Source organism: Haplochromis burtoni, unplaced genomic scaffold (genome assembly GCF_018398535.1).
Source record: "Haplochromis burtoni strain Fernald_Lab_line unplaced genomic scaffold, NCSU_Asbu1 Contig_196, whole genome shotgun sequence".
Lineage (NCBI taxonomy): Eukaryota > Metazoa > Chordata > Actinopteri > Cichliformes > Cichlidae > Haplochromis > Haplochromis burtoni.
This window is the reverse complement of record NW_024582557.1, coordinates 996,913-1,012,261: the sequence shown is the minus strand read 5'-3', so window position 1 is coordinate 1,012,261 and position 15,349 is coordinate 996,913. Positions and strand designations below refer to the sequence as shown.

At 41.3% G+C, this 15,349-nt stretch overlaps 1 protein-coding gene across 1 annotated transcript in view; it reads left to right on the top strand.

Annotated features, from left to right (window-relative positions):
• The window catches only part of LOC102300954 (BAF chromatin remodeling complex subunit BCL11A), a 53,539-nt gene extending 38,558 nt beyond the window's left edge, over positions 1-14,981 (top strand). The window contains exon 3 of the mRNA XM_005935302.2: positions 9,135-14,981. Within this exon, the coding sequence (XP_005935364.1) occupies positions 9,135-11,377 (2,243 nt within the window). The 3' untranslated portion in view covers positions 11,378-14,981. The remainder of the gene's footprint in view (positions 1-9,134) is intronic.
• Positions 14,982-15,349: the final 368 nt, after the last annotated feature.

The following is a 15,349-nucleotide window of genomic DNA, read 5'->3' as shown; positions in this document are numbered from 1 at the left end:
CACACACACACACACACACACACACACACACACACACACACAGCATGTAATCAGGCTGGCTCAATAATTCATTGTTGTTTTTGGTAATTCAAATGCATTCTACCTTCTTTCTCTCACAAAAATATCAGATCATTATTGTCAGGTCTGGAGACTTCTTTTTGTTCGCAGCTATTTTAAGTTCAGATTGTGGGTCTTTGCCATTGGCAGGTGTTTTTATGTATTATTTTATTTGGATGTTCACTTTGATTGAGCATCTATAAATCCGGCAACTTCATTGCTGATTGATCTGCCTTCTTTTGAAGATAAAAATATATATTTTTTATTTTGCAGAGTTTCTGTCTTTACTTTGGAAAACTTTATTCTGTTGCAAAGAAAGCTGATAGTCCACGGGATATATATTGATTTTATCCAGACATTCTCAGATTAACTGGGGTATAGTATGACGATTGGCATCATGTGTATAAACATACTCAAGCATGAATGCAGTTGCCATGGGTGGTACTAAAAGCATCCTGGCATTTGCCTTAGTTTTACACAACAGTTTTGTGAACAGTCAGATAGGGTCAAAGCAATGCTGTGATGAACATTCCTTACCTGTGTGTTTGCACAGCTGTTTCTTTTTTGTAAGGAAAAGAATCTAGATGAGGTCAAAGGCCTCCTGGACCAGCAGATGCAAACGCCAATGAAAATGTATGGATGTAGAAATAAAGTCATTACATTTGTCAAAGAAGTCGAGTGCTTGAGTCCATCTTGAGGGAACAAACACTTCAGGGTGCGGTGTAACAGCAAGAAGGAGGAACACTGAACCTTTTTCCTATCTTGCAAGGTAGTTGGTGTTGTACGTTCCCCCCGGCCTACACAACTTTGCAATAGGATTGACATACTTGCCTTGTAAGTGCAGTGTTTGAGGAAGTTCCTTTGAGCTAGCTGGTGAGTCATAGTTGCTAATGGTGGCTGATTTCCTTCCAAGCATAGTGCCGTTTTTTTGAGCAGTTTCTGTCATGTTATTATTTGACTGCGGCGTTCCCCTCAGTGAGCGGACAGGACACCAGCTGCCACTGTTTGCATTCCAATTGTTTGCCGTCCAGTTAGTAAGAAGGCCCGAGCATAAAGGGGAAAATAATTGGAGGACAGGAGGATTGTACAGATCGCTTTTCTATGGACTGCACAGAAAGGAGCTGCAGGATTTAACTCGCTACAAGGGCAAGACAGCAAATGATGGCAAAATAACAATTAGAGGAATTTAGTGACACTATAATAGGATGACACTCAAGTATGCAGTGCAGCCAAACTCTTATTTTTGTTCTTACCATGGTTTTGGTAATTGCCTTGTTTTTGCCTCATCTTTCTGAATTAAACCCACTTGGTCTCAAGATGGTTTCGTTTAGAGGGCACTGATCTTCAGCTCGAACAAACATGCTGCTCCGAGATGACAAACTTGAAACGCGACTATAATTAGGGTAGCAAGATTTTCACACGACAACAATGATATGGCTAAGTGCTTGTGAGACGTATAGTAGGCTGGAAGAAGCAGCAAACCACAGCTGCTACACTTTAGTGCTGTATGATGGGGGAAAGATGGAGGGAGGTGAAGACGATGGATGGCTTATGATAGGGGAGTCAATAACTTCAATGTCCTGTTGAAGCCATTTAAAAATCATTTTCTTTGGTATGGTTTGCTCCCCGTGCCACAACCGACTTTTTATATAGTAAAGTAAGTAAGTCAGTGTATCAAGTATGCGACCGAAGTATCTGAGTCACTGAGGATGTGTAGAGAGAGTGAGGCCAAGGGTGAGCAGAACTCGTTATAACAAAATATGCTAGATGTTCCATAGATGTATGTATGCATCACTGCAATACAGATTTATTGCCTATATTTATGAGCCCTTTTTAAAGTTACAGTCTGACCAGCCCTGAAATTGACTGTTTGATGGGGAACATTTAACCCAAGCCATAATGTTTCTGCAAACATTTATTGCCCCAACCAAACGAATCATTGAAAATATTAAAGCCTTTAATTGTTAGGTTTATTAGTTATTCATATTTATCACTGAACTCAATCATAGGCATTAGCTGTTGCAGTTTTTTTTGCAGATTCTTCTAATAGCATTCTGTTAGATTCCTTGAAAATCAGATTGACCCGCACTGACTGGCTTACCTTTTACCAACATGTAAGAGCTCAATTATTTCTATTTTTATTTGCTTTGGCACATTCCTCAATCTTTTTTGTTCTTTAAAAAAAAGAGGAAAAGACAATTAATCTGACAATAAATGAACATAACCCCAGCTTTGCAAGACATGCTTGGTGAAGCATAAGGAAAGAACTGAAGTTCTAGTGAAATGTTGAGGTATCCCTTTAAGGTAAAGCAGGGGTTCATCAGGGGTGAGCGGCGATGCCCAGATGTAAATACAAGCAGCAGATCCTGAAAGCCTGAGGCTCCGATGGAAATCCCAAATTGTATTAAGGGACATTGTCCCTCACTCTCAGTATGCGTACCTAATCCTGTTTTAGCGATGTTCCATTACCTCAATTACTATCATCTCGCCCAGAGGTGGACCCAGCCAAGGACACCACCAGAGAACTACCGATGGGTGGAGGAGAGAGAGAGCAAGGGAGGGGAGGGCTATAAAGAGGAGAGTCCTAGCTTGTACCAAAAAAAAAGAGAAAAGAGAAAAGAAAGAAAATAAGGAGGATAGATTTATGGAGAAATCATCATAAATGATAGAGAATTAAAAGAATTCATGTAAAGCTACAAGGATAGTTGTAGGTCTGTCTTAGAAGGTAGCCAAGACCTGGCATCCATTTTTGTTTCCCAGCTGGTTGTGGAGGGATGTAATGGTGGCAGTCCAGCTAATTTACAGGCCAGAATTCTGGCTGAAGGACAGACCACTATGCTGGCTGACGTTCTGAGGTGGATTCAATAAAAATCATTTTATACTGTAAATGTGCTGCCATCTTAAAGATACACTGACGCTTTTAATTTAGTGCCACCAACATGTCTTGTTCTGGTTACACAGACATGCATGAAACATTTGGAGGTAACAGGTCATGTGTCACTGCAGCAACTTGTGGAAAACAGTTTCAAATGCTGTAAGCATCTATCGTTCAGTACGTTTTTATTTTTTGGAATATTTAAAGAAAAGAAGATGTTTTTTTGCCATTTTAACCTTCAAAATGTGACTACATTCATCAACATGCTGGTATTTCACATTATGTCTTCACTGTGGCCGACAACATTATAAGACTACCAAAAAAATGCAGTCTATACTACTATGTGAATTCCATAAATTTAGGGTTTTCCTTCTTGATATTTAGTTTTTGTTGTTTCTGTTGAAATCTTCAATTTGTTTCAAGGAGGAGAGAACATTTACCCCAATATAAAAAGACTAATATTCTGATGTCGGAGTTTTCATGAACGCAGCTCTGCACTGAAAACTGTTTCTCTGACTGAGGCCTAAATAAACTAAACAGGCATGTTCTGACTTGTGAGATCATTCAATCAAGTAGAAATGACTTCTGCATCTTTTTAAGTTACAGTTATAAATTCAAAGACTGCAGGTGTATTAGCTACAGCAACACACTCTGTGTTACTGTCACATGGGGGTTGCTGCTTGTCTGCAGAAGGCTCTTATTTCAAAAGCTGACGATATGCAAATGAAGAACAGCAGCTGAACAACAAACACTAAAATGAGAAAAGCAAAAATTCCTCATTTGAACTTTGTAATAAAGTTTATACAAAATACAAAGAAGATGATTGTTCTGTAAATGCTTTCTATCGGTGATTCCTGGAATACCATTTGCATGTGTTCACAGCGACAGGATAGAGATGATGCTCAGGGGCGTCACTACTCGTGGTTGCGCTGTCCACGTCACGCGCGGGGAGTATCATTACGGGCATCTATCAGTTGGCAGTTGGTCAGGATTCCATCCTGGTCCTGTCAGGGACGAGGTGGCCATTTTAAGTGGCTGTATCTGTATGACTGGGGAAAAAGAAAAAAAGTATTACAGCACAGTTGACATAAAAATTATAAAGCAAAGGAAAAAAATAGCTGATAACAGCAGAAGAAAAGCTGAAAATTAAAGTGAAGTAAAACAAATTAGCTTCAGAGAGAGACTATCAAAGTGCAGCACCCTGACCCTAACCCTGACCACCAAGCAATGCGTTCAATTTTTTTTTTGATGTGTCTGTTAGAATAATTATTTTTCACCTTCTGAATGCCAAGACTTGGGAGAACAATTTCAATAATCCTGAACCACATATGATGCTCTGGTGTATTTTGGTCTCAATCTATCCGTTTTGTCGCTGTACGCTTTGGTGCGCTGGCTTTATTTCAGCCCCTTGCACAGCCATTGGCTCAGAGTGTTACACTTCGTTGTTGAGAGGGATCGGTAGAGCCAGGGGAACTTGCTGCACTCTGTCCTTCTCTCTCTCACACACACAAAGGAGTTGTGAAACATGAGCCAAGCTGTCTTACTGCCTCCCTCTCCCATCTAGCACCACATAAGTGTCCAGGCAATGCCCTTGGCTTAATAAGGCTTAATGCCTGCGCTTGTCACTGTAGCATGGCTGGTATTGAGTGCTAGGACATTTCTGAAACTGTGTGTGTCCTCTGGAGTCTCACTAGCAGGCACACGGCTCTGACATTTACCCTCGGTAAAGAAGCGGATGTTATTATTTCCCCCATCTGCCCACCCGTCTCCTTCCATATACCTGGTGCACACGTGCAGCCAAACTTTAAAGTTGTGCGAGGTATTTGTCACCTCTATCTAAACTTAAACCACAGAGATTACTTCTATTGCATCTTCTTTCTTTCTCTTTCTCTGGCTCGATCTGTCTTCATTCCACCGTCTCCATTCCACTTTCTCACTTCATTTTTCTACCTTGGAGTGGTGGAGAGTTTGCCTAATGAAGTGGCTGATGGGAGTATATTACAGGGAGACAGAGTGGAGCGGTCGCCTACTCTAAAATCCATTAACCTTACAGTTTCAATCAGCATGCAGACAAGTCTGAGCTACGAGTCAAAAAGGCGCATATTAGCTTAAGAGTTACACTATTGTGCCTTTTACTTGTTTTACTTAATACTTTACACACATCTTTATACAGAGAGAGAAACATTTTTTTTTCTTTTGTTTTCAGACAGTTTGTAATGTCAACATTTTATACAAGTCTTTTTTTTAATCAAATGACAGTACTTTCCCGGGGACACAGAATGAATCAAAAATTATGAATATGCAGATACTCATGATTTAATGACATAGTTGAAGATTTACACTAAGTGCACATTCACCACATTCCTCAGAAAAAGATTTCTGTATAGTGTTGTAGGAGTATCAGTTTGAGCACAACCACACATATAGAGAGAAACTTTTCTCAAAGAAGGTGATAAACCAGTGATTCCCAAGCATTTTGCCACAAGATGTCTTAAAACAAAGCTTATTGTGAGCGTCTGCACAAATGAAATGATCTGCACATGTGACCGCTTTAGCCAAAGAGGCATTTTTGTCAGAAGCGAAGGCATGAAGGTTATTCCTTATGAGAAACATATTTCCTATTTTGTCAGATTTGATTTGCATCTATTTGTAGGGTTCCCAGTCCCACTGGACTAAATCATATGCACATTTTGGAACTCATGAGAAGCTCCATTTAAGTTTTATATAACAAGCGTTTCTGTTTTTTACACAGCAAGTAAGACAAATATTAGACTTCCTTCCTACTAATAGTCGTATTTTGACTGCTGCAAAACATGCCTCAGATACTATTCTGCCTGAAAAGTCTGTAATAGAGTGACATTTTTCAGGGAGATACAGGGCAGCTTTTGTTCTTAAACTTGCTCACACTGTGCTAACTCAGTACACATTGTACCTTTTTTCTGTTCTGTTGGACTCATTCATTTTGTGTGTATGAAAATAGAGATGTCAGACCGGCACCTTGATGATTGTATTCAGAATTACTGCTTGAAACTGTAACTGCTTGAAGGGGACCTATTATTCTCCATATTCTTATGCTTGGATTCTTCGAGTAGCTTTGTACTGAGCCTCGGTGCATCCTCTGTTCAACCACTGAATGAAACAAGCAGTTTTAGGCACCTTCCCCATCTCTTTAAGTCAGCTTTTGTCGGAAACCAAGTGTTTAGAGGATTCTATTACAGATTCTATTAAATTGAAATTAACAGTCGCCACAAGGAGATTTATATTGTAAAGTAAAGACCCTACAATAATAGAGAAAAAACCCAGCGATCTAACAACAACAGTGGGAAGGAAAAACTCCTTTTTAACAGGAAGAACCCTGTAGCAGAACCAGGCTGAGGGAGGGGTAACCAACTGGGGACGATGACAGATGATGTCAGATGCCTTTAAACCTATTGGCTCTAAGCTAATAGGACCTCAACTCTCACCCTAGTTCTGGGCTATTAGAGTATTATTTTAAATAGTTTTCCAAAGTTGTGGCAGGCAGGGGAAAAAACAAAACAAAAAATAGATTCACCTTTAATTGAAATTACTGTCTAGTCAATAAGGGGAAGGCCAAATAATGTCCAGGTAGAAAAAGTGCAGTTTTATTGTCAGTGTCCAAGACCAGAGCAGATCAACCAAAGGGAAAAAACATGAATAAATAAATGAATCCTCCCTGGTCCTGATAATGCAAATGATATTCACAGGTTAGATCCTTTGCAGGTGCCTACAATTAGTGGTAATTTGTGCCGATTTTAATGATCCATAATTTGGCTGCTTTTGCAAATGGTTGGTCATATGGGATAAGTGTGTGTGTGTGTACAGAAAGAGAAGCCGGGAGAGGAAAAGGGAAGGGAATTGAAGGCGAATCTTTCGACCAGATGCTGAAATGCACAGACAGACAGACCCCCGCGCACACGCACTTTAACTCAATCATGTCTTCCTTATGACGACAAGCTATTCTGTCGCAATTCATTGTCGTTTATGTGAATAAAAACATTTCTTTTGTCAATTTAAATCGCTGTCTGTAAGCTCTGTACTGTCAGTAAAATTAGATCTCATTTAAACACACACTCGTACACAGAGATTTTCTCTTTGCATGTATTTGTTGAAGTATTTTTTCCATCCCTAAAACCTCTTTGACTTTCTCTTTCTGGCTATTAGAGGTAAATTGCAGTGTGCCGACGTCTAAAAGCTTCCGCTAAACCATGACATCCTTTTAGTATCACTGTTAATTTGCTGTATTTGTTCTGCCAGTAATTAGCAGGTGATACGTCCCAATTTAGTGTGTATTTTTACAACCCACCTAACCTGTTTACATATTAATGGGGTGTTTTGTAATTTATTGTCCACGACACGATTCAACAAAATAGCTTTTAACCAAAAAATCATCTGAGATAATTAGCATCAATATTACGACCCCGAGAATGACACCCATTTGCTTTTGAAATAATATTGCCTGTTTCAGCTTATTATGTGTTACAACTTTTTGACTTTTTTTTTCATTGCAGTTGTTGTTATTCCATAAATAACTCTATTTCTACCCACACACTGAAGACAGCTCAAGCATTTTATGCATTAAATGAGATATTTTACGATTGTTGGTAGTGAAAGGGACAAAGCTATGGTGTTAGTCATTCAGTACAGTCACATATAGAGCTATTATGCTATAGCTAGTTTCTGTTTTAGTGTAAATTAAAATTCCAGACTGACCTCACACTAGCTGTCTACTGTCTACCTGAATATTTTCTCTTTTGCTTTGGGCTTTTGATCATACATAAACTCGTTAATGTATAAAATGTGCATATCTGCATGTTCACTTTGTTTAATGTACCCTTGCTGCACAGTGCTTAATAGTGGAAGGCACTCTGAATGGCAGTGATGGCGGGGTTTGTTTATCATCTAATCTTGTAAACGAGCTGATGGCCGTCCATCAGTGCCCTAATGAGATTACACATGCATTGCGGGTCCTGCCACAGGTCATCGTCACCAGGGCCATTCAAAGGCAATTATTGTTTTAGATGTTCCTCTTGTTGCTGTCTCAAAGTGACTCTACATGCTTCACTGACAGAAGATGCTTTGAAGCAGACTGAAGGGGTTATTTTTCCTCTCCAGTTGGAGCCTAAATGTTTTCGCACTCCTACTGTTATACCATCCTTGGGCGATTGAGCTGCTCTGTTGTGTTTGTGTGAATAAGGGTGTGCATGCACATTTAAGTGTGGGCAGTACATATGACTCTAAAATACAGTTTATATCAATGAACTTGCATACATTTGAGATAAAAATAGAAAAGCATTTCTGACTACTCATGGCTTCAACCTCCAGGTTGCCAGAGCCTGCCATGAGTGACGGTTGAATTTTGCTTTAACCGTATGTGTGATAGGCAAATTTTCAGAAGGGAGAACATGTTACATTTTGAATGAAGTCACATATTTTGTCATTGCAGTACACCGCCTGGCAGGTAAAAGAAATCTATGAAACAGGATGGATCTACTCTTAATTGTAACCCCAGACAGGTTTCCAACGACCTAGTGAATCAGGTGGTTAATGTATTTAGGTTGTTACTGGAGAAATAAGGAAGTAGTAAATTACAAGTTTGGAGGATTCTTCTGTGTTGTCTCTCCTGTGTGTTCGGGAGTGTGTGTGTTTGTCAGTGAGCCTCTGTTTTGGTAGATCAGTGGGAAGTGGTCGTCCGCTGGGATAGCCCCGTTTCTTTGTTCTCCTGCTGACAATGGAGGACTCACAGTCAGTCTAAAGGGAGAAATTATGTCCCAAAGCAGTCTGGGAGAAAAAGAGAGAGACACACACACTTCTCACATGCTACTCATGTGGGGCATGACCTCAATAAAAGCTACTGTTGTATTTGCAAAGCCCTCAACACCATGTGCCGACCACTTTTAAAAGCTGTAACAGTTAGGCCTTAGGTTTAAAGACTGGTTCAGCTGAGAACAAAGTTGCTCTTCATGTGTTTCGTTCTGTATATAGCACTGTTCATGTACAGCTGTTTCAATGAAAATGAGTCAAATGACACTAAATGAGCAGCATTTGAAATGCATTAAATGTTTAAAAGAATTCAGCTTCTGTACAATAACATTAACTGTTTCAGATGTAACAAAGTCTGCATCATGTTGAAGGTCACTGATCATTTCTTCTAACCCCCATTCTTTTTTCTTTGTCACAACAGGTAAGGAGGAGCCTACCACTTATACCTGCACTACATGTAAGCAGTCTTATGGCAGCGCCTGGTTCTTGCTGCAGCATGCTCAGAACACCCACGGCTTCCGTATCTACCTGGAAAGTGAACATGGCAGTCCTCTGACCCCACGCATGGGTGGCCCTTCCTCCCTTGGCGGAGGCGCAGACTGCCCTTCTCAGCCTCCACTTCATGGCCTTCATCTGCCTCCTGATGCAAGCCCCTTCAACCTCCTGCGCATCCCTGGCTCGGGCTCAGGTGGAAGGGACAGTGTTGGAGCAGGAGGTGGCATTGGCACTGGCGCTGTTGGTGGTGGCCATCATCAGCGTTTCCCCCCAACACCACCCCTCTTCAGCCCCCCTCCAAGGAACCACCTGGACCCCCACCACCTGAGCCCAGAGGAGCTGGCGCTGGCAGCCCACCACCCGAGTGCCTTTGACAGGGTGCTGCGCCTCAATCCTCCTCTGCCTCTAGATCCCCCTCCAACAATGGACTTCTCAAGGCGGCTTCGGGAACTGGCGGGCAACACCTCAGGGTCCACTCCCCCGCTGTCCCCAAGCCGGCCAAGCCCCATGCAACGCTTACTCCAGCCATTCCAGACAGGAGGAGGAAGTGGAGGCACAGGAGGTGCAGGGGGCAGCAAACCTCCATATCTTGCTACTCCACCGCCTCTTCCAGGTTCCATGCAGTCACCTGTGGGCTCTCAGACCACGCCCACTACCCCTCTCCCCTCAGCAGGGGCTACACCCTCCTCTACCACCCAGTTGAAATCAAAGTGTTGTGAATTTTGTGGCAAGGCCTTCAAGTTTCAGAGTAATCTCATCGTGCACCGGCGTAGCCACACAGGAGAGAAGCCGTACAAATGCCACTTATGCGATCATGCGTGCACACAGGCTAGCAAACTGAAACGCCACATGAAGACACACATGCATAAATCGTCCTCACCAAATACAGGCAAGTCAGAAGACGGGCTCTCTACAGCCTCATCCCCGGAGCCTGGAACTAGTGAGCATGTGGGCAGCGCAAGCAATGCCCTCAAGTCAGTGGTGGCCAAGCTGAAAAGTGAGAATGACCGTATGCTACGTGAAAATGGAGAGGAGGAGGAGGAGGAAGAGGAGGAGGAGGAAGAAGAGGAGGAGGAGGAAGAAGAAGAGGAGGAGGAAGAGGAGGGGGAGGAGGAGGAAGAGCAGAATGGAGAGAGGGTAGCAAGACGAAACAATAACAGCTATCACTTTGGCTTGAACCTTGAAACGGCACGTCAGCATGAAAACAACGGCAGCATCGGAAGTCGACTGGGAGGAGTGGCCGATGAGGGCTCGATCCCTCGTTCGCTGCCTGAGGTGATGCAGGGAATGGGTCTTGCTGCGAGCATGCAGCACTTCAGTGAAGCCCTAAATGCACACAAACGAAATGCCATGGCCCAAGAGAACCACCTGCACCACCACCTCAACCGAGACCATCACCACAATCGTGAGATATGCGATGGAGACTCAGTGCTGGAAACCGATCGTGGGGAGGAGGGCTCAGTCTCAACGGTCAACGGTCGAGGAGCATCACCTAATGAATCCGCCTCCGTCGGCCTCTCCAAGAAACTGCTTCTAGGTAGTCCCAGTCCACTCAGTCCTTTCTCTAAACGTATCAAGCTGGAAAAGGAGTTTGACCTGCCCACTTCTACAATCCCTAACACTGAGAATGTCTACTCTCAGTGGCTGGCTGGCTATGCTGCCTCCCGACAACTCAAGGACCCTTTTCTGAACTTTGGGGATTCCAGACAATCGCCCTTTGCATCCTCATCGGAGCATTCTTCAGAGAACGGCAGCCTGCGTTTCTCAACCCCTCCGGGGGAATTGGATGGTGGGATGTCAGGCCGTAGTGGTACAGGCAGTGGGGGCAGCACACCACACCTCGGTGGTCCTGGGCGCCCCAGCTCCAAGGACGGCCGCAGGAGTGATACTTGTGAGTTTTGTGGCAAAGTGTTCAAGAACTGCAGTAACCTGACAGTGCACAGGCGCAGCCACACAGGGGAAAGACCGTACAAGTGTGAGCTGTGCAATTATGCATGTGCCCAGAGCTCCAAACTTACTCGCCACATGAAGACCCATGGTCAGGTGGGCAAAGACGTGTACAAGTGTGAAATTTGTCAGATGCCCTTCAGTGTCTACAGCACCTTGGAGAAACACATGAAAAAATGGCACAGTGACCGTCCTTTGAGTACCGAAATTAAGTCAGAGTAGAAGGCCGAACAATGGGACCTTTTCCCCGCAGTTATGTCCACCATCAGTCCCCGGTTTATTCCCTGCCCCTTGTAGATTTGCCCCAATCCCAACACACCACTTTTGCCAATCTGGCAGAAGTTTAAGACCATGTGCTTTGCACCAGCACACCCTGTTTCCATTACTCATTGAATGCATGATCTGTATCGGGGCAATACTCTTGCATTGACGCAAAACTTCGAGCCTTTCTCTTGTGCAATAATTTACATGTTGTGTACTATTTTCTTTTATGAGTTTTCCTTTTCCATTTTTAAGAATTAGTCAGCATGCATAGTATGTTTTTGCTAATCAAAGAAAAAAAAAAAAGAAAAGAACTTGTCCCTGGTTGGTTAGTTGTTGAGTAAATGTGTTGCTGTTTTTCTCTTGTTCAGTTTTTTTCTTTTTATTCTTCAAAAAGAGAAAAGACAAGAAAGATACATCCATGCTGCATACATTCTGTAACACATATCATGTACAGTTCTGTTTTGTAACATGGAAAGTGAACATTCTTTGACTTGATCCATTTCTTACAACCCTGGAAATGCACTTATCCTGATCTTTCTAAAAGATACCATGTTCAGACAGGGTTTAAAAAAACCAACATGCATTGGCTTGAGGACTAAACTGTAAGTGGGCCTTGAAATTTCTTTAAAAAAGACAAGGGTGTGCTAGAATTCAATTTGTACTATCATTCGGTAGAATAAGAAAGAGTGCCTTTGATATCTTTAGACTGCATCGGCCATAACCTTATCTGGCATAAGTTTGGGGTCACATAAGCCACCCAGCGAAGGTCCTTGCATCAAGCACCTGACTGCTCAAATGGACTGTGATGATTTATGATGAAAGATCAGCGAGTTCTCTTTAATCATCATTTAGCTACCTATTACATGTTCAATAGGCTATCTTTAATATGTGGATTTCATGGCAAGCATGGTACAAGCAGTATTGTGTATATCTGAATTATTTGTAGTTTTGTTTTTTGGTGAGGAGGTACTTTTAAAACAAAGGTAACCTGTAGTGTACAATCCTGAATTTGAGGGATACAACGCATGGCTGAGAAGTGTCATGTATCTGCGTTAGCACAAACCTACAACGCTGCTTCAATACGTCAGTGTGTGGAACAATGCATAAAGTAATATATGAGCTCCAAATGAGGCTAACTTTATTTGAGAGCATTGAAATAACTACAAGCTAGACAGACAGAAAGCTACACAGAACTGGAAGCTACATATTACGGGGATTAGAGGCAATGTCTTTCACTTTACATTTCCAGTATCAAAACAGGGTCATAAGTATTATTGCAGAGAAAAAAATAGAGAATTGCAAAAAAATCTATCTGTACTCTAGGGCTCTTTCAAAAAAATCAGAATGAGATCATTTTAATCAGTGTGTATAGGCTAATGCAGAGCATTTTTGTTTGTTTGCTGTTGCTTTTTAACCCAAAGGCAGATTTTTTTTTGTTGTTGTTTCATTCAAGCCGTTCACAGTTTTCACTTGTCACTCCACCTGGGGTACGTACTGACATCTCTCGTGCATTGTGCCACACCAATGCAGGTTGAGTCTAAAAGCTAGATTGTCATTTATAGGACATAAAGTGCACTGTTTCCTTTTTTTCCTGTTTACAAGTTTACGTCAAAGGGGACGAAAACCTCACTGAAATGCTGTCAGACAATGAGGGTCCCATTGTTCTGAACAGTAAAAGATAAGACACATAATATGTTGTAACTCCACCCTCATGACCTCTGTACCCTTGCCATTTCACCTTTGACCATTTGTCAAATTGTTACCCCTGGAATCCCCAACATTTAGCCTGGGCTGATATTTCATTGTTGTCAGCAAGATCTGTAAATTCAAAGGTTCACAGCGAGTAACCGATGCTCCTACACGGCCGTCAAATGGACACAGTTTTCATTCCTGCTGGCCACTGTAACATCCACTTTTTTTCTTTCTTCTTTATTTTAAAGGAGCTGTTGTTGTTGTCGTCTGTACCTGAATAATCTATAGACCTTACTGGCTTGTCAACTGACACTCCAAGTTGTGTTGCCCACACTGCAAGAATCTGTTTTTTGTATAAATCTTCCTTTAATTATAGATATGAAAATAAACTTTTGTTTTCAAATAACACTTCACGCTCTCTTAGGGGAAGATGTATTTAAGTTTAATTGTCGCTTCTCTTTTCCTCAGCGTCTTGGTGGTGTTCAAGACTCCGATCACAGTATATATGAAATGATACAAAAAAAGATGAAAAACAAACAAACAAAAAACAAAACAAAAAAAAAAACAAATTCTGTGATTTTTTTTTTTTCTGTATTTTGTTTTGCCTTGGCTCTTCACAGCTCTTCAGGTTGAAATACATTGGGGAAAGGATTAAAATTATATATGAATATATAATAAAGAACTTAAAATATAGGAAAATGCACACTCATGTCGATTCCTATGCTTAAACACATTTATGGTCTACTTTTTCTGTATTTCTAGAATTGTATTTGAATTCAATGTTCACTTAGAGTAGGCACTATAGTATTTATATTGAGGCTCGTATTTTTAACTGTTGCTTGTTCTCTCTAAAGGTATTTACCATACCTTCTTTTGGTAGTGGAAAAAAAATCCCAAGCTGCCACGGTATATTTTTTTAATTTGGCAGGATAATATAGTGCGAATTATTTGTATGTTTAAAGAAATAAAAGAAAAAAAACATAAAAAGCAGCTAAAATATGTGGCATTGGGAGGCGTCGTGGGGCCATCAGATGGCCGCTGCTGTTTCCTGTCCACAGAGGTGGTTGTACATATGTTTGCTTTTTGGTTCAGACCTCCTTCCCTTGTCCCCCCCCCCCGCTGCCATTCTTGTATGCAGTAATGCAAGCTGACGTCGGCCTGTTCTGTTGTGTGCTTCTGTCTTCTCACCCTTCCCACCTGACAACATTCCAACATCAAGAAGCTAGGGGGGGAAAAAACAAAAGAAAAAAAAACTTCATATGCAGTACATGGATTACGAAAAAGCGTCAAAATAAATACGTTGAAAAACAAATTTAATGTTTTGCAGTTTTTTTCATTGCCAAATACTAAATGGTGCTTTATATTTAGATTGGGTATACTTTCATATGCAAAGCATATTTAAAAATGACCCGGGGGACGTGGAGAAGCCTGCTTGAGTTGAGACTTTTTTGTAAATGGCAATGCGGAATATTTTGTTATCAGCCTTTTCTATTCCTGTTCTGAGAGCTGTTTGTTGTAACTTGAACTTGAACTTTATCTTTTACTATGGGAGTTACTATTTATTATTACCTATATGCTCTGTTTAAAACAGAGACATGGAATGGATTCTTTTTGGTTTTTTTGGTTTCTTACTTTTTTTGGTTATGTTATAATTTTAATTTTTTAAATTTTAATTTGTTTTTTTTGTAATGGTGGCCGATGGTCATTGGAGCTCTTTAATTTCTGTTGTACTTGTTTGGGGTCTCTGTTCAGTTGTATTGGGAAAACCACTGTCTGTGTTTTCTGGCAGATGTCTGCATAATCCTGTTCACACACCCATTTTGTCCCTTTATCAAAAAACAATTAATAAAAAAATGAAAGTATAATGGCACTTGTTGCTTATCTCCACTGTGTGTGTGTGTGTGTGTCAAGTTATCTCAAGTATGCATGCATGTATGTGTATGTAATTACCCCCACCCCACCCTACAGCTATGTTTTAGTTGCAAACTCGTCATCAAGCAATTACTGTTGTATCTTTTTGAATCTCCTATTTAAAAAATGGTCAAAACTCTTCCATTAAAAGCCATTTGTAACAAGTCCATACGCTCAGTTCCCCCAACAGAGTGAGCGAGTGTCTGATCTGATTTTCTTAACATACAAGGCTTACACCATTGATGCCAAACTCATTTACATCGTGGGCCACATATAACCCACTTTGATCTGGGCCAGTGGGCCAGACCAGTGAAAATCCTCTTTCTG